Here is a 22,250-nt window from a genome sequence, read left to right on the forward strand (position 1 = left end):
GTGCCAAACTGCCAGTGTAACTTGGTACAAATTATGAAACCTCTCTGAGTTTCAGTTTCTCCTTTGAAAACGGGATGATGTTACTACCCCTACTTCAGAGGGCTGTTATGAGGATTAAATGAGTGAATATGTGAAGAATATATTAACAGTATACATTAATATTAACATATTAATCCTGGAACATAGTAAGGATTCTGTGGCACTAGCCATCATTATTACCAGCAGTAATATATTCATTTTAGAAAGATCACTCTGGCAACTGTCTGGAAGATGATGAATCCAAAAGGGGAAGTGTCACTCCAACACTGAACATAGAAATAAATAAGAAGATGATACGATTTGATACAGTACGAAGAGTGGCTTGAACTTAGCACCAGACACACAAATACTGTAGTCAACTTTCAGTGATCTACATTTTAAATGAACTATCGCTAGTTTTCAGTTTCACCCACTGGTTTCCCTTGCCTTCATCATACTACTGGCCAGTGGTCCCCTGCTCAGAAAGCAACACTCTGACTTAAACAAGTAGTAGGTGACAGGGTAAAAGAAGTCAGGATCCTCACTCTCTGAGACTCAGACTTCAGTTCTTAAGATGCATACTGGGGAGGACCAGGTAAAGAAAGAAGGCAAGACAAACAGACGGCCTGGGTAGGAAGTGAGCCAACTGGTCACTATTTGTGGTCCCTTGGACAAGGTAGCATAGTCAAAGAGGAGATTTGAACTGGGATACATATCATTGGTATGTATGCCAGATTGTCTTGTTCCCCAGATTTTGCAACCAATACCAAAGACATACTTTTTTTTAAGGCCCATAGCTACATAATTCAGAAGGCACTTAGCTGCAAGTTTCCATATTTCTGTTCTCAAGGTTCAGGAAGTGTCCAAGAACTTGGTATTTTCATGGGTGCTATTTTCTAGCCTGTTTTGAGAACAGTTTTACAATTCTTCCAGGCTTTTTGCCCTCCTGGCAACTGTTCTTGGCTACCTTCTGGCAGGAAACACTGTTTCCTACATCCCAACCTGGCAAAATGCTGATCCTCCTCCAAAACTTAGCTTATTTCCTTTTGTAGGCTACCACTTCACTTGGCTTATACATTTATATTGGTACTTATTAGTTTATATTACAATTCTCTGTTTTCTTGCCAGTCTCCATGTCTAGACCATGAGTTCCTTGATGGAAGGGACAATGGTTTTATTTCCCACCTTGGAGAGACTGTATAGCATAACAGTTTAGTGGATGGAGCCAAGATTTCCAGGTTTAAATGTCACATTTATAGAATGTATATCCTTGAGCAAGTCATTTAACTTTTCTGTGCCTAAGTTCTCTTATCTGTAAAATGGGCATAATAATAGTGCAACTTTAAGTAACTAGCCCTTCTTTCTTTTAATCAGATAGAAAACTAGTTCATGAGTATCAATGAGTTACAGAAAAAAAAATTATTTTTGATACGTTTAAAAGGTGGCCTAGGGCTTCCCTGGTGGCGCCGTGGTTGAGAGTCCGCCTGCCGATGCAGGGGACACCAGTTCGTGCCCCGGTCCGGGAAGATCCCAGATGCCGCGGAGCGGCTAGGCCCGTGAGCCATGCCCGCTGAGCCTGCGCGTCCAGAGCCTGTGCTCTGCAACGGGAGAGGCCACAACAGTAAGGCCCGCGTACCGCAAAAAAAAAAAAGGTCGTCTAATACATGAAGGGGTCATTGTTTCCAGGTCAAATAAACGCAGATAACTGTGTTGGAAAAGGAAACAGAGAGGCTCAAAGATTCTGGCAGGCAATGCCCAGCAATTCCTCCACTGTCTCTCCAACAGCTTCACACTGTCAAGCTTTCTCTGACTACCCCGTTCCAAGTCTCTTCACTTACTCTTACCTGTCAAAGGGTTACCTTCTGTAGCAAGCCATCTTTGGCATCCCACGCTTAGGCTGTGTCAGGGAACTGATCACCCTTTTATTCAATTGTCTGTTTAGATGTCTGATACCACCCAACTGTGACTTTAGCAGGGGCTCAGAACTCCGAAAAGACTGATCCCCTCACACTAATCCTCTCAACAATCAAGTCTCCTTCTGGTCCGCTTTCCTTCTGCATCAGTCACTCCTTGCCCTTCCCTTTGCGTTCCTCAGCATCACCCGGAAGCTTTAGAAATGAAGACTCTCATACCTCGCCCCAAGCGGGTTACCTAGTTCCTTCAAAGCTAACCTCTATAACCCTAGCGTCTTAACTCCGCCCCATCTCAGCTCCTGACCCCGCCCCTTCCTCCGCTTCGCCGCCTCTTTACATGGAGTCACAAGTACGCATGCTCCCTCTGAACTTCCTCGTAGCGTGATGACGTTAGCGTTGGCGTGGTGACGTAGGGGTGGGTGCCGCGCGTGTTTCAGCTAGGGGGAAGCGAGTGAGTTTAGAAGCCACGCGGGGTTGTGGGGTGTCCCGGGAGCTCAAGGCGTGCGCTTTCCCTTTGGCCGTTCGCCGCTGAACGTCTTGTGTCCTTTCCGCCCTTTCGTGGTGGGGGAAAGCAGAGCTTCTCCACGAGCTGCGGCCCGTGAAGGAGAAGGGAGCCAGCGGGGGACTCTGGAGTGCCTGAGGGCAGGGCTGCGGCCCGGAAGAGGGGAGAAGAGAGAGTTCCCGTAGGCGGGGTCCGCACGCGCTGGGATCAGGGCTGGTCCCGAGAAAGGCCTGGGGCGGCCGCGATATGTTCGGGGCCCGGTGCCTGCTCCGAGCCCTGCGCTCCTGTTCCTCGGCTCCCTACCCAAGGCACAAACCTTCAGCCAAACTGAGCGTGCGGGACGCTCTCGGGGCCCAGAACGCAAGTGGGGAGCGCGTTAAGGTCCAGGTTAGTGTATCGGAAGGCGGTGGGTTTGTCTTTTTCGTTGACTGATATGGCACGTCCACGTCTAGGCTTTCCTTGTGCTGTCGGGTCGGACAGAACGACCGGCAGGGCAAAGTTAGAAAATGTAGACAATCCTGTGGGTCCACGTTTTTCTCCTCTCATTGGTTACCGTTAGTTTTGCCTGGAAAGTGCTGGAACTTTGCTTTCATGATACAGGTGATTACCCGTAAACTTGTTAATCATACAGCAAAATGAACGAGCCCCTTTTCTTTTGTCCCTCATAACGTGTGTCCACAGTTATATGGCTCCTTGAGTGCAGGAACTATGTCTTACCCGTCTTGATAGTCACACATAGCTGGCGGTAAATATTTGTTCAACTAAACCATACCTTTTATTGAACTTTTAACCACCTCAGTGCCTAAAATGGGGCTTTGCATAAAACTTATGTTAATAAATTAGGAGAACGAGTGGAGTGTAGCAGTCTGAAAGAGCTCTGGAGTCAAGCTGCCTCGGTTTAAATCTCTGCCGCATAGTAGCTTGTTAATTATGGGCGTGTCACTTAACGTGCTCTAAACCTGAGTTCCCTCTTACGAGAATGGAGATAATAGTCCTTACCTCACAGAGTCCTGAAGATTAGTTACAGAACATTTAGGGCAGTGGCCCACCGTGAATAAATGTTAGTTGCTATCATTTCTCTTGTTAATAAGAATATTTGCAGGGGCTCCACACAGAAGGTACCTCCTTAAAGGAGCAGACCAAGCAAGGAGGTTTGACTTACTAGGTTGCTGAAACACACTGATGCAGTTATTTTTGCTGTCCTCACATATCCTTGATTTTTAGCAGTATGACCAATTTCCCCCTCTTTGCATTTCTTTGGGTTTCATATTCTTTCTATTATCCAAATCAAAACTTTTTCTTGCATTAATTTATTAATTCGACATACATTAATATCTTTGTGTGCTAGTCTAGAGAGGATTCAAAGATGAAAAGAATGGAACATACTCGCTAGGTTAGAGGCTTTCACTTTAGTGCTGTGCAGTGTAATTTAGAAGTATCTGAATTGAGTGGTACTGTAATTGTAAAATAGACACTAATTTTGAAGAACAAAAGAATGCAAACTATCTCAGTATTTTTAATATTGATTACATGTTGATACATATTTTGGGTTCAATAAAATGTACTATTAAAATTAATTTAACCCATTTCTTATGTAACCACTAAAAAAGTAAAATTACATATGTGGCTCACATATTTTTGTCAGACAGCCCTGGTCTGATGGATAAGACAAGAAATGACAACAATGGGATAAGTATTAGTGGTATAAATAGAAAACTTTGAGAATACAGAGAGGGAAGTTCTTAACAGTGTGAGGAGGTCAAAGAAGACTTCTTGCGTGAGGTGACATTTCAGCTGAGTCCAGAAGGATGTGTTCCTCAGGCACAGGAACCAGAGATAGGGTGGAAATATCATTTCAGAAGAGCTTGTTGACAAGCACATGAACTTTGAACTGAGATCTGTGTTTGAATTCCACCTGTACTACTTGGTAACCTTGAGTATTTAACAAGGTTATCCTAACTTCTCTAAATATGTTTCATCTCTAAAGTGATAGTTCTTGTGAGGATTAAGTAAAAAAATACTTAAAAAGAGCTTAGGACAGAAGTACATTAAACAGTGCTCCATAAATGTTAACTTTTACTAACAAGTAAAAAGCAAGACATTGGTGCTTTGGATTGGGCATGTTCAACTTATGAAGGGCCTTGTATGTGAGACTGAGGCAATTTACGCTTTATTCAGCGTAGCCCTGGAGAAAGATCAAGCACGTCCTAGTAGACTTAGGTTTAAATTCAGGCTCTGCCGTTTACCAGCAGTGTGGCCTCAGGCATGTTATTTAACTTCTCTGAGCCTTAATTCTTCACTTGTAAAACGGGAATAATGATAATCCACATTGCTGTTGTGAGGAGGAGGTGAAACAGTATATGAAGAAGGTAGTAAAATGTTTGTTACATAGTAGATGTTCAGTACATGATAGATATTCTTCCACTGGATATATTCATGGATTTTCTACTGTGTGCCTGACAATAGCCTTCAATGCAACTAAAAATGTGATTCCTAAATCCACAAAATATTATGGACATGCAAATAAGTAATAGAAGGGCTTTAATAACAGTGTCTATTAGGGTGTGGTGGGGATACAAAGAAAGTCAGGATCAGTAGTTTTTCTAAGTAGGATTATCTCACTTTTCCCAAGCACATTTGATGGTTAACCGAACACCGTCAACTGTTCACAGTTGTTCAGAGGCTGCTAGAATATTCTCTCAACCTCTATGCTAGTTAAATTTAACTAGCATAGAGGTTGTCATCTGTGAGAGAGCTGTTTTTAGTGTTCTACTTGAAGACATCTCATTTGTACTCATGCATACCTGTCATTTAAATTCCGAGTGTCTTTGAAAGTTTATGTGCTACTTAATATGATCATAATAAGTTTCTTGAGAACTCTTTTAGTGTGATACTTTGTAAAAAAGAAAACCCCATAAAGATGTTTCTAGTCTATAACTACATAATCTCCCTTCTGGGAATTTGATATAAAAGGAGAAAGGAACCAAAATGTGTACCCTATTATGTGTAATGGTGGGGGAGAGGGGCAGGGGCAGGGGATTGGTTAGGGGGATTGGTTATGTGAATTAGGCTCATCGACCTAACGGGATTTGGGACATCTTATTCAGAATGATGAGCTTTATTAACAAAACGACAACAGCAAAAAAGGTGGAATGCCAAAGCTGTATTTCACTGTGGTGAGGACCATATAAAATTACATATGCATATTGGTAAACTAAAAGCAATTGATTTGTTCAGGCAGGATTATGAAGACTTATTTTTTTTCATTTAGTCCTCTGTGTGTATGTGTAATGAAAATATAAAATGTTTGTATTTTAAAGTCACATTTAGAAATATTTCTCATTAGGGATGGATTCGTTCAGTCCGATCCCAGAAGGAAGTCTTGTTCCTGCATGTAAATGATGGGTCATCTTTGGAAAGCCTTCAGGTTGTAGCAGATTCAAGCTTTGACAGTAGGTGAGGTTTTTTTGTTTGTTTGTTTGTTTGTTTTAAAGAGTACTTTGAATTTTTTTCATCTCCTCTGTTCCCCATTTCCCTAATCTAAGTGTTCATATTGCCCCCTCAGTGATCTTTCTAAACAAATCTTCTTTTCATAGCTTTGAGGCTCAAGTCCAAATACTTAGAATCAAGATCCTTCTCTCCTCTCTCTAACATCTTCACATGACAATATCCCCCACCTATCCTTTGCTTCTCTCTCAACTATGTGCAGCTCTTAACCCAATTAAAGGTAAAATCTTCTATCATTAAATGGTTTAGGGACTTCCCTGGTGGTCCAGTGGTTAAGACTCCATGCTCCTAATGCAGGGGGCCTGGATTTGATCCCTGGTCAGGGAATTAGATCCCGCATGCCGCAACTAAGACCTGGTGCAGCCAAATAAATAAATAAATAATAGTTTAATGTTTTGAGAGCAAGGTTGGTATTAATATGAGGGCTACATGTAAGATCTTGTTTATGCTATTGTTTTGTTATTATAGAGAACTGGCCTTTGGGAGTTCCGTGGAAGTTCAAGGGCAGCTGGTAAAAAGTTTGTCCAAAAGGCAAAATGTGGAACTGAAGGCAGAAAAAATTGAAGTTGTTGGAAATTGTGATGCCAAGGTATGTGTTGTGACACGATTATGGAGGCCGTTAAGGCTTAATTTAAAACATTAGCAACGTTTTAAGTGTGATTATTGGGAAGATGGCACTTGGAACTTTTCGATTGTGACTTCTAGGTAATTGAAACAGGCTATAGACTGAGGAATGTAGAAAGAGTAGCAAAAAGTATTTATGTAGATGGCTGGAGCCTTAGGAGTGAGAGGTAAGTGATAATATTCTGTGTATCTCTGTGGTGCCTGTCACTGTTGAGATTTGCCACTTTACAAGCCTGCCTAGTCAGCTGCAGTGACAAAGACATACCAGGGCAAACCACATTCTTAGGAAAGCTCTGCCTAGAAATTACTTTTGCATGATCTAGAACTGTACCATCTGGTGCAATAGCCACTAGCCACCCATGGCTATTTAATATTAAATCAGTTAAAATTAAATTAAAAATTCAGTTCCTCAGTGACATTAGCCACATTTCAAGTGCTCAGTGATCACATGCAGCTAGCAGCTACCGTACTGCATTGCACCGGTACAGATCATTTCCGTTTATCACAGAAAATTCTGTTGGATGGTGCTAGAGTGTGGGGATGCTTAGGCTGAACAAAGATAAGAAATTCTACATTAAGACATGTTTATTCCTGTTTTTGCAAGACTCTTCTATTAGTAGCTTTTTATGTATAGCCTGATAAAGAGGTTAGAGGGAATAAAACCATAGATTATCAATCCAGTTTCTATTTGGAGAAGATGAGACCCAATCAGGTAAAATGGCTTGCATTAGGTTATATTGCTGATTAGTGGCACAGCTGAAGTTTATGTGCTAGCCATTTTAACCCCCTGTGGTTTAGCTATACTGATCTTCAAATATTTAATGAACAAAAAATGAGGAATATAGGGAAATAGCGTCATTTTAATTCAAATTCATTTTTAGTTCTTTTGGATAATTGAAATGTTAACCATTTTTATTTTTGCTTTTTTAGAGGGATGTTTGATTATTAAAAATTTGCCATGTGTTTTACTCTTCTTAAATTGTTTTCCCTTGGTGGGTATTGATGCTTTCCACTACTCTTCCCCCTCATTTCAGTGTCATTTTTAAGTATTCAGCATTAGGGAATTCTGAACCTGCTAACAGTCCCCAGATTCCTATTAATGTGATCATATTGTCACTTTCGTAGGTATGGGACCTGTTTCTATATGACATAAATTAATGTGTGCGCAAGGCCTAAAAGGAATAGATAGCTATGTTGGTAGCCTGTTTTAGAGTTCTTTTACTTAGCTTCTCTGTTATCTTTTTTATTGAAACTTTGGTTTTGGTCTGAAACTTTTATCCTATCTTCTCAATCTTGTAAAATGAGTGGGGGCAGGGAAATTTTTCTAGGTAGAGTCATAATTTCCTTTAAAATTTTTATGAATATACATTACTCGTCCAGATGATACAAAGCTGTTGACCCTCGCTCATGTTCTGAAACAGCAGCACATGTTGATAAATGGTGATAAATAGTGCTAATTGATTATGAGCGCTTGTGGACTTTCAAGACATTTGGGCAATTTTAAAATTCAATACCAGCTGTGTGTATACAGCTGTAGAAAACATAATGTTTAATATCTACAATATTCTAAACTCATGTGTGCCAAACAGTGGAGTGTTTTGGGTAACTATATCCTAATCTCTCTATTTGTAAGTAGTGATTGATAGCTAACGGATAGAAATTTGATAAATAACAGATTAGCCTTGGTGATAATAAGTAACTTTGCCCAAGGTTCCAAAGCTAATAAGTAGTAGAGCTGAATTTAAACCCACATCTTTCTGATTTCACTCACTGTTCTAACTTGTTAGAATTAATGTGGACCATGTTCAGTTATGTTAAGAAATAAGGAACAAAAGCGTCTTAGTTTTATTCTAAAGCATTACTATTTAACAAATGCCCTGTAAACTGATTTTATAAAACTGTATTTCTTTTAGCTTCTAACTTGTTTTTCCTTTTATTGTCAGGCTTTCCCTTTTAAATATAAAGAGAGGCATCCTCTGGAGTATCTGAGACAATACCCTCACCTTAGGTGTAGGACTAATGTTCTGGGTTCTATACTGAGGGTTCGCAGTGAAGCCACAGCTGCTATCCATTCTTTCTTTAAGGTAAGGAGCTTTGCTTCTAGGGTTCTTTCTCGTGAAGAAGTTGAATAATTGTAATACTGGAGTATTATCCTGAAAGTTCTTCGGGTTATTTATTCCAAGCACCCTTTATTGTGTGGTACTTTTTTCTTTGGCTGATTTTAAATTTTCTGTTTATCACTGGTTTTGAGTAATTTGATTAATGTGTGCCTTGGCACAGTTTTCTTTATGTTTCTTGTGTTTGGAGTTCATTGAATTTCTTGGATCTATGCATTTTAATTTTCACCAAGTTTTTCAGTCATTATTTCATCAAATATTTTTATGTTACCTCTCTCCTTTGGGGACTTCAGTTACCCATATATTAGGCCACTTGATGATATCCCAATAGCTCTCAGATGTTCTTTTCTTTTTAAAAAATCTTTTTTTTCCAGCGTGTTTCTTTTGGATAGTTTCTATTACTATGTCTTCAAGCTTACCAATCTTTTCTTCTGCAGTGCCTAATTTCTTATTCCTATCCAGTGCATTTTTCACCCCATATCTAAGTGAAAGGCTTCATATCTAAGTGTTTGATTTGGGCCTTTTTTTTTTAGTGTCTTCCATGTCTCTACTTAACTTTTTTGAACATATACAATACAGTTTTAGTTAAAACTGTAGTCTTCATAGCTGTTTAGTAACTTTTTACGTCCTTCTAACGTGTCAGCTATAAGTCAGTTTTAATTGATTGATTAGTCTCTTCATTATAGGTTATGTTTTCCTGCTTCTTCGTATATCTGCTAATCTTTGATTAGGTGCCAGACCTTGTTAATTTTACCTTGTTGGGTGCTGGATATTTATAAAGCTTCTTAAGCTTTGTTTTGGTATGTAGTTAAGTTACTGAAAGGGTCTTGCTTTTATGATTTGTTAAGTAAATCTGGAGCAGTGCTCAGTCTGGGTCTGATTATTCCCCGCTACTGAGGCAAAGCCTTCCTGAGTATTCTACGTAGTGCCTTGTGAATTACAAGATTTTCCAGCCTGGTTTGTGGGAGCAGGCATTGTTTCCAGCCACATACGAGCACCAGGCGCTGTTTCCTGTAATCGTTGTGGATGGTTCTTTCCCTGGCCTTGGATAGTTTCCTCACTTGCATGTGCTGATCATTCCTCCACCTAATACTCCAGGGTGACTCCCTGTACATCTCTGGAGTTGTTGGACAACTGTCTGCTCTCTGGTACTCTGTCCTGTCAGTTCTAGCCACTTTGGTCTCCTCAACTCAGGGAGTCTGCTGGGCTCCACTTTATTTCTCCCTTCTTCCTGCTGTGGCCTGGAAAATCTCAAGGTAGTAAGCTGGGCTGCTGGTAGGGTTCACTGTGTTTGTTTCCTATCTCTCAGGGATCACTATCCGTTGTTGTCTGATATCCAGTGTCTTGAAAACCAGCATTTCATGTGGTTTGCTTGTGGATTTTTTTTTTTTTTTTTTTTTTTTTTGCCATACGCGGGCCTCTCACTGTCATGGCCTCTCCCGCTGCGGAGCACAGGCTCCGGACGTGCAGGCTCAGTGGCCATGGCTCACGGGCCCAGCCGCTCTGCGGCATGCGGGATCCTCCCGGACCGGGGCACGAACCCGTGACCCCTGCACCGGCAGGTGGACTCTCAACCACTGCATCACCAGGGAAGCCCTGTTTTTGGTTTTTTTGTTGTTTCAAATGGGAGGGTAAATCTAGTTCCTATTTCTACATTTTAGTCGCAGACATTTTATGTACAGTAAGCACTAATTTTAAAAAATTATTGGTGTTGATCAAGTAGATTGATCTAATGCCTAAAGACATTTTGTCTCATTTAGCTTTGCTTTTCAGCCATTTCCCCCAACCCGGGAAAGCCACAGTGGAATGTAGTTTGTAAGTTGATGAGGTGAACGGACCCTCCTTCCATGTGGTGGATGGAAGGGCTCCAAAAGCAAGAGTGACCCAATGGATAAAGTTCAGTATTATTCCATGTAGTTTTGGAACTCTTCCTAATCCACTTCTCCAGATCCAGCTCACTTGCAAAGATTGTCTGACAGCGTACCCTTCCCTTGGACAGCATCCAAATTCATGCAGGCCCAGCCCTGCCATAGCACACGAAGGAAGTTCTTGCTCTTTGAAAAGCTCCTTAAGAGGTAATTTTTGATGTGACAGCTAAAGAACATCATGGCTTTAAAGAATAAACAAAGGAAAATAAATCGCATTATACAGTGTCATCCCATTATAGTGTGAAAGGGTGTGTTTACATATGCTCTCATAAACTTTCTTATGCATCTTCCATATGGCTTTTTTTTCCAATAAATTTATTTATTTATTTTTGGCTGTGTTGGGTCTTCGTTGCTGCCCATGGGCTTTCTCTAGTTGCGGTGAGCAGGGGGCTACTCTTCATTGCGGTGCATTGGCTTCTCATTGCAGTGACTTCTCCTGTTGCAGAGCACGGGCTCTAGGCGCGCAGGCTTCTGCAGTTGTGGCTCGAGGGCTCTAGAGCACAGGCTCAGTAGTTGTGGCGCACGGGCTTAGTTGCACCGCGGCATGTGGGATCTTCCTGGACTTGAACCCGTGTCCCCTGCATTGGCAGGTGGGCTCTTTACCACTGCACCACCAGGGAAGTCCCATCCATATGGCTTTTCAATAGTGCTTGAACTATACAAACAGAAAATTTGTTCAGATGTAAAAATCTTTTTTCCCTATATGGCTTTAACAGCTGATAAAGTCAGTGGATCTGCTTTAATTCTGAAAGTTTTATGGATTTCTGGCCAGTAGGTGGTGGTATTGGCAATCCATTAACAAGTGGGCTTTACCTAATTTATACATTTCTTATTACTTGAAGTTTTCACAGGTATGTAAATAATTTTAAAATAATTAAAAAAACACTAGAAAACTCTGAAATCAAAGAATAAACAAAGTAAAGGAAAATTTAAAAAACATTTTAGGTGGTTGAAAATAATGAATTTTAGCACTGTTGGTGATGGTTATAAAGGTAGGTACTTTTGAGTCTTATAAATTCACTTTTTAATTGTAAAGCTCTGGAAAATATAATCCTGATACCTCCTTCTAAGATGTCACCCACTTGTGTATGTGACAGGATTGAATTGTTTAAAGAAATAATGGGAGTACTATAGGACATATTAAATATTATTTATATATTATCCTATATTTGGTACTGTTTCTATGTTTGTTTCTTGAGGCTCCCTAAAACATGTTAAGAACTAAAATGTAAAATTTTCAAAAATTTCAGACCTTGAAAATATAGGGAAAAAGAAACTTGAGCACAAACCTTTTAGTTAGGTTACTTTAAGGATCTAGAGTTTTTTGGTTTGAGTATCAAAAATGTTTAGTGTATAACTTGCTTTGCTTATAAAATTGACACATTTGCTGAGTACTAAAACATGACTATCTAGAATTCTCAAAAAATGAGTTATTTACAAGAGCTGAGTTTCTCAAATAATAGGATTATCTCTTTAGGCACCAATTTTTTTTCTAATTTCCAGTGGCAGTTATCCTAAAATGTATTACGTACTTCCCTGGCTTCCTGAAGTGAGCCAACAGAAAAGAGTTTGCCCTTTCCTGGTGAGTTGAGGTTCTTCCTCTGAGTATCAGATTGTTCTCTTCTCAGTATGGCAGTGCCTTCAAAGCCTGTCATGGTGAGGAGTGTTCTTTGACCCTGCGTTGAATGACCCTAGACTGCTGTGTCTTTGAGTTCCTGTGACTGCTTTTTATGGGGTGTTTTTTTGGTTTTTGTTTTGTTTTTTTGGTCTCTTGCTGTCACTTTTTGTCGCCAGTGGTGTGTCTGTGGCTAGCAATTGCTGCCATGTTTCTTTTTTGTTGAGTCTGATTAAATAATATTTATTTTGTGTGTGTTAAAGAAAAATATAGTCCATGACTCTTTGAGTGATGTGTATGGGCCTTAGAACATGAATTTTGTAATTTTCAGATACTCATTCATTGCCCTATAAATATCTGGTTATAGCAATGTGTATCTATCAAAATACTTAGATATTTAGAGGTGATGGGTGGGATCTGAATAATTGGGCCAAAATTTTTGACCCCTTCTCTGGCCTTCATCTCTCTTATTAGGAACCCCTTTGCTGTGGGATAGGATAAGTACCTGACAGTGGAACCCCACTGGAGGCAGCCACTGAGAGTACTCCTGCTATTTCCTACTTCTCTATCCACTTTCTCTTTTGTGGACTTTGTTCTCGTCTTTGTTGTTCCTTTGTACCCTCTCCTGTATAACTTTTGGTGGTAATGATATAGACTTTGATATGATAAGCCTTGCTAGCACTGTTAAGGCTTAAAAAGCCGATGATGCCTTTTGAAAGGTTTAGCATTATTTGAGAATTGAGAATAATTCCCACTATTTGAGTGATTAAAAAAAAATCCCATACAGTTATTTTCATAAGATTTACAGCATTGTTCCTTGTGGCAGTTGACCAGTTCTAACTTAGGCAATTATATTTAGCCGTTAAATTTTCTCCTCCCTCTCGCCACCCTTGTTTCCTTTGGATTTTTCACTTCCTTTCTTTGTTTACTGCACTCATGCTCATAGTTGCCTTATGTGGAATAAATGATTCATGTCCATAATTCTTGGCTTCTAGGAGATAAAAATTTTATGCAGTAATGTTATTGATTCTATTTCATTTGTTCTCTATAATGTGCTCTGTGCAGCACCTCACCACACGTTGTTCCCAGATTAAGTACATATTTGAACACTTACTGAGACTCCTAATTTATAGCTTGAAAATTTAATCAGTCTACATCATAAGGCAAGTTGTTGGCTGGATACTTTGTATCATAGCCAGAATACTTGAATTCAACCTTTTTAGGAAGGAAGGGGTAAATTTGGGAGGCCCCTGGTAATACACTGACATATTTTACATTCCACCAGTAGGTACTGGCAGAATTTAGCAGAGATTAGATGGATATATATGAACTTATTGTATTGATGTCAAGAACAAAATGTTTACATTGAACACATACTCTTATGCCTTTGCAGAATAAATTCACTTTAGCTGCCTCCACCCCCACCCTGCAGCATTTATGCTGTCTGTAACCTTTCGCCTACATCCATAGTCAAAGTGAAAGAAGCATAACCTTGAAGTTGCTGGGTTATTTCAGTTTTACTAGCAACAGCTTTTGTGGTTCACTAATGGAAATAGTCTCAGACTTTAGAGCAGAAGGATTGCAGTTGGGTGCCTTAGTAATGGATGGGTTTGCTGCTCACAATCTTCCTTGAGGCAAAGGAAGTGCACTGCCTGTGCCATGTGCGGTGCACTGTGCCATCAGTTTAATGACAGACTTCCTAAAAATCATTCCTGCCTTTTTGCTGTTTATTTCTGCGGTCCCTGATTGTCAACCTTAATTTATCTCCTTTTTTGGTGGTTTGTTACAATTGAGGGTCTCATTCCAAAATAACAACTTAATATTGATCACTTTTATTCCCTTAGCAGTGTGGGCAACATCATTATGCATTAGTCCTGAGTGAGTGTGCGTGTGTGCGCGTGTGTGTTAAATCATTATCAGTATGTTGGAAAAGTGGGAAGAAGAAATGGCACCAGAGAGAGATCCTGAGCACCTAGGTTCTAGTCCCGGCTCTGACTCTGACTCGTTGTATGATTTTGGCCTCTCATTAAATCTCCCTGGGCCTCAATTTCCTTGTCTTTCCAGTGAGGAGATTGGAGTAGATATTGTCTAAGTCAGTTCTGATTTAAAATTCTTTGTGCATAGTAAACTCTCCATTTGATATTTTAATAGTTTTATTTTGGGGATTAAGGAGGGATTTGATATGGCACTCTCTTAGTGCTATTTGAATCATACAATGAAGTGTATGTTCTTGGAAGTGTTTCACATACAAATATACTGAGAAAAGTGGTTTCTCTTTTTCTTCCAGGACAGTGGCTTTGTGCATATTCATACTCCAGTAATCACATCCAATGACTGTGAGGGGGCTGGAGAACTTTTTCAAGTTAAGGTAAGCTGTGCTTCCCATCTTGGGGGATATATTGCTCTCTGATATTTTTCATTTGAGGGTTTGCTTTAAATTTAATGAGAGTTATGTGGATAGAACATGAAACTTTGTTGATAATAATCCTTAAAAAACGTGCATAGAAAATTCACACTTCTCTAATTTTCTGTCCAACCAGCTGTATTACCTACGTTGTGACTGAAAGGAGTGGATTTTTAATTTAGTACTCTATTTGCCTTTTTTGTAACTGTGAATTGGTGAACTAGAGAAATTTGAAGAAATTAATAAAAATTCTAAGAGATCTTTTCTGCAAATTCAACCCCCAAGTTATATTTTTGGGTGTAACTGTTATTTTAAGAGATGGAACTAAAATAGAAAAGCATACATGTGAATATTTTCTTTTTCAGAGTCTTTAGAAAGTATATTTTTCATAAGAAATTATTTAGTCTGTATACCTCATGAAGGCTTTTATTTTAATTCTTTGTTCAGCAATTATTCTTTGAGCTCCTACTATGCGCCACATATTGTCAGCCTGCTCTTGTTGCAGGAAATTTAAAAGTTACCAGTTTTTCTTACATGTTGGCAATTGAAAGCCTTTCATTTACCAATTAGACAGCCTGTTTAAAATCATTGACCAGTAGTATAATGTACAAAGAGAAATGTATGTTGATGAGTGGTGCTTTTTGTATTTCTTTCATTTATTTACTGATTTCTGTATCTCTGAGAAATCAAGATTCTTTATATATTTGGGTGATTTCATCAAATGACAAGACCTGTACAAGACTACTCTCTCTGGTTCAGTATATTCTGACTCTTGATAATGATGCTTTCTCTTCATATTATTGAACAGCATATTCACTGGGAGAAGTTATCCTGATGTGTCAAAATCATTATTCAAAATAATAATCAAATGCTGTCTTTCTTCATATGTGGTTTGGAGAAATCTAGATGATAGCCTTCTGCAAAAAGCAGAATAAAAACGCTTGGTTGAATATTTAAAGTAGGAGTGTTAGCATCTATATATGAGTTCAAAGAAGGCAGCAGATGATAAAATAACAATATGTAAATTGAAGAAAACATTCTCTTCTAGCCATTTATGTTGTTAATTTTTCTCTTTGTACCTTAATAGTCATCTGAATATTGAAGTGAAGAGGAATTACCCACCTTAAATACATTTCATGATCCCTTAATCTAAACTACCAAATATTAAAAAGTAAATGATAGAGAAGGAAATGTATAATCTAAAGGAGTTTTTACAAATATAAAGGGAATTATTAAAGAGACCCAAGTTAAACAAGTAAAAAAAATCTGTAACAAACTTAAATAATTATAAATTTGGAGCTAACTGCTTTACCACCAGAGAAATCCCCTAAGCAAGTCTGAATGATTACAATATGTGCATTTTGGACACTAAACAACACAAGGTAAATTACCAAATAAGAATAAATACAGAGAAAGGAGGAAGATGTATTTTTTTTTTTAAATCGGGGCTTTTTATTTATTTTTGGCTGTGTTGGGTCTAAGTTACTACGCACGGGCTTTCTCTAGTTGCAGGCAAGTGGGGGCTACTCATTGCAGTGGCGTCTCTTGCTGTGGAGCATGGGCTCTAGGCGTGCGGGCTTCAGTAGCTGTGGTACGTGGGCTGAGTAGTTGTGACTCGCAGGCTCAGTAGTTATGGCACATGGGCTTAGCTGCTCCACGGCATGTGGGATCTTCCCGGACCAGGGCTCAAACCTGTGTCCCCTGCATTGGCAGGCGGATCCTTAACCATTGTGCCACAAGGGAAGTCAGAAAATGTATTTCTGAAGCTAAACAAATGAGAAGTGTTCTATGTTCATAGTACTCCAGGGCCAGGTTGAGGAATTTTATGTAGTGGAATTAGGCTTTGTCTATTCAGAGTGTCAGAAAGGTGCTCTTGAATTCATTGATACTAGGCTCCTGCATTCAGGGTCTAGCACAGGTTTCAGCGGTCTGTGGCTTTTGTTTTATGAGCCCACTGTCTTGGTTGCTTTCAGCAGTTCAGCTCCTAAGATTTGTCTTCTGCCTGCCAACACACTCTACTCTGAAAGCAGTGCTCCTTCTTATTCCCACCTCACACATGTCTACACTTCCAAGCTTCATTGTGTGGATTTCTTCCGGACTGCATGTAGAGGCATAGGGGTTTGAGTCTTGGCACCCTACTGTTAGGAGGAAGTGAAGTGTCACATCTAAATCCTTGCTTCTCTTAATAGTGCTCTTTTTTGCTCTGGTAACAATGAAGTCCCGTAACTACTTAAAGATAAGGATGCCTGGTACATACTCAGGTTTGAGGACAGCAGTAAGATGCCACCTTGAAATGCACAGTAAGAACATAATACACTGTCGAGAAGTAAATGCATGTCCCATCATTTTAGTTTTCTTTTTCCTCATTCCCATTTCCTGCTTTAAGATTTCAGATATTTGCTAAGGTTTGGGGACTCCTGAATACACATGTAGGAAGTTGCATTCAAAAGCATAATTCGTTATTCAGCAGACCTTTGGTACCATCTGTGTTCAAGATTCTGTGCTAACTGTTAAGGGGATACAAAGATGTACTCAGGGTTCTGGTTGGTGAAGCTGGTGAGTTGGCAGGGCATAAGAGAGGAAGGAGCATGCTTTTCATTCACTGTTGATGTTACTTATGCTACAGTATTCTTTGGTTGTACACCTTTTCCTTTTTGTCTTAGAGCCCTAGCTGAGTTCCACAATTATGTTTGATCTTTATGATTCTGGAGTAACTAGTTTGTCTCTGAGAAGATAAAAGAGATTAAAGGCAAGAATTAGGGATTGTGGCAAAATCTAGACATAGGAAATAAGGTGAAACTGTTTTATGTATATACTTGAGGTTACAGTGTTACAAATTGTAAGTGGTATGAAATCTAGAGGGTAATTAGGTCTGTGAGGATTGACTTGGTCAGAAGCATCTTCAAAATAAGTATGTGACTTAACTGTACCCTAGGGAGAGTACTTCAGGTAGGGGAGGAATGTGAGCAGAGTCAAGTATTAAAATGAGTGTGGGGTTTTCACTGGACGCCAGATGGACAGATTAGAAGGTTTATGTTGGTGAATCATAAAAAGTAAAGTTGGGGTGTATAGGAATGAGAAAATGGAGCAGGTTTTAAAAAACAACTTTATTGAGATACATTTTACATACCATAAAAATCAGTCACTTAAAGTATACTGTTCCGTGGTTTTTAGTATATTCACAGAGCTGTGGAAGCATCACCACAATCTAATTTGAGAGCATTATATCACCCCAAAGTGAAACCCAGTACCCATTACCAATCCCTTCCTGTTTCCACCCTGAGTTCTAGGTAAGCACTAAACTGCTCTCTATAGATTTGCCTCTTCTGGAATATTTCATATAAATGCAGTCATACAACATATGGGCTTTTGTGTCAGGCTTCTTTCATTTAGCACAACGTTTTTGAGGTTCATACAAGTTGTAGCATGTATCAATGCTTCATTTCTTTTATATCCAACTAGTATTCTATTGTATAGATATCCAACGTTTTATTTATCCATTTAGCAGTTGATGGATGTTTGGATTATTTCTACCTCTTGGCTATTATGATTAATGCTACTATCAACATTTGTGAAATCATTTGGATGAGTATATGATATCATTTCTCTTGAGTGGAATTGCTGGGTCACATGGTAGCTTTATGCTTAATATTTTGAGAAACCACCAAACCATTTTCCAAAGTGGCTGCATCACTTTACATTCCCAACAGCAGTGTATGTAGGTTCCAGTTTCTCCCCATTATTGCCAACACTTATTGTTGCTCTTCATTTTTTTTTAAACATCTTTATTGGAGTATAATTGCTTTCCAGTGGTGTATTAGTTTCTGCTTTATAACAAAGTGAATCAGCTATACATGTACATATATCCCCATATCCCCTCCCTCTTGCGTCTCCCTCTCATCCTCCCTATCCCACCCCTCTAGGTGGTCACAAAGCACTGAGCTGATCTCCCTGTGCTTTGTGGCTGCTTCCCCAAGCTATCTGTTTTACATTTGGTAGTTTATATAAGTCCATGCCACTCTCTCACTTCGTCCCAGCTTACCCTTCCCCCTCCCCTTGTCCTCAAGTCCATTTGCTACCTCTGCATCTTTATTCCTGTCCTGCCCCTAGGCTCTTCAGAACCCCTTTGTTTTTTTTTAGATTCCATATATATGTGTTAGTGTACGGTATTTGTTTTTCTCTTTCTGACTTACTTCACTCTGTATGACAGACTCTAGGTCCATCCACCTCACTACAAATAACTCAATTTCGTTTCTTTTTATGGTTGAGTAATATTCCATTTGTATATATGTGCCACATCTTCTTTATCCATTCATCTGTTGATGAACACTTAGGTGGCTTCCATGTTCTGGCTATTGTAAATAGAGCTGCAGTGAACATTGTGGTACATGATTTTTTGAATTATGGTTTTCTCAGGGTATATGCCCAGTAGTGGGATTGCTGGGTCGTATGGTAGTTCTATTTTTAATTTTTTAAGGAACCGCCATACTGTTCTCCACAGTGGCTGTATCAATTTACATTCCCACCAACAGTGCAAGAGGGTTCCCTTTTCTCCACACCCTCTCCAGCACTTATGGTTTGTAGATTTTTTGATGATGGCCATTCTGACCAGTGTGAGGTATACTTCATTGTAGTTTTGATTTGCATTTCTCTACTGATTAGTGATGTTGAGCATTCTTTCATGTGTTTGTTGGCAATCTGTATATCTTCTTTGGAGAAATGTCTATTTAGGCCTTCTGCCCATTTTTGGATTGGGTTGTTAGTTTTTTTGATATTGAGCTGCATGAGCTGCTTGTAAATTTTGGAGATTAATCCTTTGTCAGTTGCTTCATCTGCAAATAATTTCTCCCATTCTGAGGGTTGTCTTTTCGTCTTGTTTATGGTTTCCTTTGCTGTGCAAAAGCTTTTAAGTTTCATTAGGTCCCATTTGTTTATTTTTGTTTTTATTTCCATTTCTCTAGGAGGTGGGTCAAAAAGGATCTTGCTGTGATTTATGTCATAGAGTGTTCTGCCTATGTTTTTCTCTAAGAGTTTGATAGTGTCTGGCCTTACATTAAGGTCTTTAATCCATTTTGAGGTTTTTTTAAAATTATTTTTATTTATTTATTTATTTTGTGGTACGCGGGCCTCTCACTGTTGTGGCCTCTCCTGTTGCGGAGCACAGGCTCCGGACACGCAGGCTCAGCGGCCATGGCTCACGGCCCCAGCCGCTCTGCGGCATGTGGGATCTTCCCGGACCGGGACACGAACCCAAGTCCCCTGCATCGGCAGGCGGACTCTCAACCACTGCGCCACAGGGAAGCCCCCATTTTGAGTTTATTTTTGTGTATCGTGTTAGGAAGTGTTCTAGTTTCATTCTTTTACATGTAGCTGCCCAGTTTTCCCAGTATCACTTATGGAAGAGGCTGTCTTTTCTCCATTGTATATTCTTGCCTCCTTTATCAAAAATAAGTTGATCATATGTGTGTGGCTTTATCTCTGAGCTTTCTATCCTGTTCCATTGGTCGGTATTTCTGTTTCTGTGCCAGTACTGTATTGTCTTGATTACTGTAGCTTTGTAGTGTAGTCTGAAGTCCGGTGGCCTGATTCCTCCAGCTTCGTTTTTCTTTCTCAAGATTGCTTTGGCTATTCGGGGTCTTTTCTGTTTCTATACAAATTGTGAAATTTTTTATTCTAGTTCTGTGAAAAATGCCATTGGTAGTTTGATAGGGATTGCATTGAATCTGTAGATTGCTTTGGGTAGTATCGTCATTTTCACAATGTTGATTCTTCCAATCCAAGAACATGATATATCTTTCCATCTGTTTGTATCATATTTAATTTCTTTCATCAGTGCCTTATAGTTTTCTGCATACAGGTCTTTTGTCTCCTTAGGTAGGTTTATTCCTAGGTATTTTATTCTTTTTGTTGCAATGGTAAATGGGAGTGTTTCCTTAATTTCTCTTTCAGATTTTTCCATCATTAGTGTATAGGAATACAACAGATTTCTGTGCATTAATTTTGTATCCTGCTACTTTACCAGATTCATTGATTAGCTCTAGTAGTTTTCTGGTAGCATCTTTAGGATTCTCTATGTATAGTATCATGTCATCTGCAAACAGTGACAACTTTACTTCTTCTTTTCTGATTTGGATTCCTTTTATTTCTTTTTCTTCTCTGATTGCTGTGGCTAAAACTTCCAAAGCTAGGTTGAATAATAGTGGTGAGAGTGGGCAGCCTTGTCGTTTTCCTGATCTTAGTGGGAATGGTTTCAGTTTTTCACAACTGAGAGCAATGTTGGCTGTGGGTTTGTCATATATGGCCTTTATTATGTTGAGGCAGGTTCCCTCTATGCCCACTTTTGGAGGGTTTTTATGATAAATGGGTGTTGAATTTTGTTGAAAGCTTTTTCTGCATCTATTGAGATGATCGTATGGTTTTTATCCTTCAGTTTGTTAATACGGTGTATCACATTGATTCATTTGCATATATTGAAGAATCCTTGCGTTCCTGGGATAAACCCCACTTGATTATGGTGTATGATCCTTTAAATGTGCTGTTGGATTCTGTTTGCTAGTATTTTGTTGAGAATTTTTGTATCCATGTTCATCAGTGATATTGGCCTGTAGTTTTCTTTCTTTGTGACATCTTTGTCTGGTTTTGGTATCAGGGTAATGGTGGTCTAGTAGAATGAGTTTGGGTGTGTTCCTCCCTCTGCTATATTTTGGAAGAGTTTGAGGATAGGTGTTAGCTCTTCTCTAAATGTTTGATAGAATTCGCCTGTGAAGCCATCTGGTCCTGGGTTTCTGTTTGCTGGAAGATTTTTAATCACAGTTTCAATTTCAGTGCTTGTGGTTGGTCTGTTTATATTTTCTGTTTCTTCCTGGTTCAGTCTTGGAGGCTTGTGTTTTTCTAAGAATTTGTCCATTTCTTCCAGGTTGTCCATTTCATTGGCATATAGTTGCTTGTAGTAATCTCGCATGATCCTTTGTATTTCTGCAGTGTCAGTTGTTACTTCTCCTTTTTCATTTCTAATTCTATTGATTTGAGTCTTCTCCTTTTTTTCTTGGTGAGTCTGTCTAATGGTTTATCAATTTTGTTTGTCTTCTCAAAGAACCAGCATTTAGTTTTATTTATGTTTGGTATTGTTTCTTTCATTACTTTTTCATTTATTTCTGCTCTGATCTTTATGATTTCTTTCTTTCTGCTAACTTTGGCGTTTTTTTGTTCTTCTTTCTCTAATTGCTTTAGGTGTAAGGTTAGGTTGTTTATTTGAGATGTTTCTTGTTTCTTGAGGTAGGATTGTATTGCTGTAAACTTTCTTAGAACTTCTTTTGCTGCATCCCATATGTTTTGGGTCATCGTGTTTTCATTGTCATTTATTTCTAGGTATTTTTTTATTTCATCTTTGATTTCTTCAGTGATCTCTTGGTTTTTAAGTAGTGTATTGTTAGGCCTCCATGTGTTTGTATTTTTTACAGGTTTTTTCCTGTAAAAAAATTGATATCTAGTCTCATAGCGTTATGGTCAGAAAAGATACTTGATACGATTTCAGATTTCTTAAATTTACCAAGGCTTGATTTGTGACCCAAGATATGATCTATCCTGGGGAGTGTTCCATGAGCATTTGAGAAGAAAGCGTA

The 22,250-nt window shown here is 39.1% G+C and overlaps 1 protein-coding gene across 5 annotated transcripts in view; it reads left to right on the top strand.

The window, feature by feature from the left end:
- Positions 1-2,352: 2,352 nt before the first annotated feature.
- Positions 2,353-22,250, top strand: part of NARS2 (asparaginyl-tRNA synthetase 2, mitochondrial) — a 137,165-nt gene continuing 117,267 nt past the window's right edge. For 3 of the 5 annotated variants that reach the window (XR_014326374.1, XM_082844526.1, XM_082844529.1), the window contains exons 1-5: positions 2,353-2,820; positions 5,780-5,889; positions 6,409-6,529; positions 8,508-8,648; positions 14,512-14,592. Coding sequence is in view for 4 of the 5 variants with exons in the window: in XM_082844526.1 (XP_082700652.1) it covers positions 2,680-2,820; positions 5,780-5,889; positions 6,409-6,529; positions 8,508-8,648; positions 14,512-14,592 (594 nt within the window). In the remaining variant the exon portion in view is untranslated. Of the gene's footprint in view, positions 2,821-2,948; positions 3,034-5,779; positions 5,890-6,408; positions 6,530-8,507; positions 8,649-14,511; positions 14,593-22,250 lie in introns of those variants that run through there. The other 2 variants (XM_082844527.1, XM_082844528.1) reach the window with 2 other exon arrangements.

Source organism: Leucopleurus acutus (assembly GCF_964270905.1).
Source record: "Leucopleurus acutus genome assembly, chromosome: 8".
Taxonomy (NCBI): domain Eukaryota; kingdom Metazoa; phylum Chordata; class Mammalia; order Artiodactyla; family Delphinidae; genus Leucopleurus; species Leucopleurus acutus.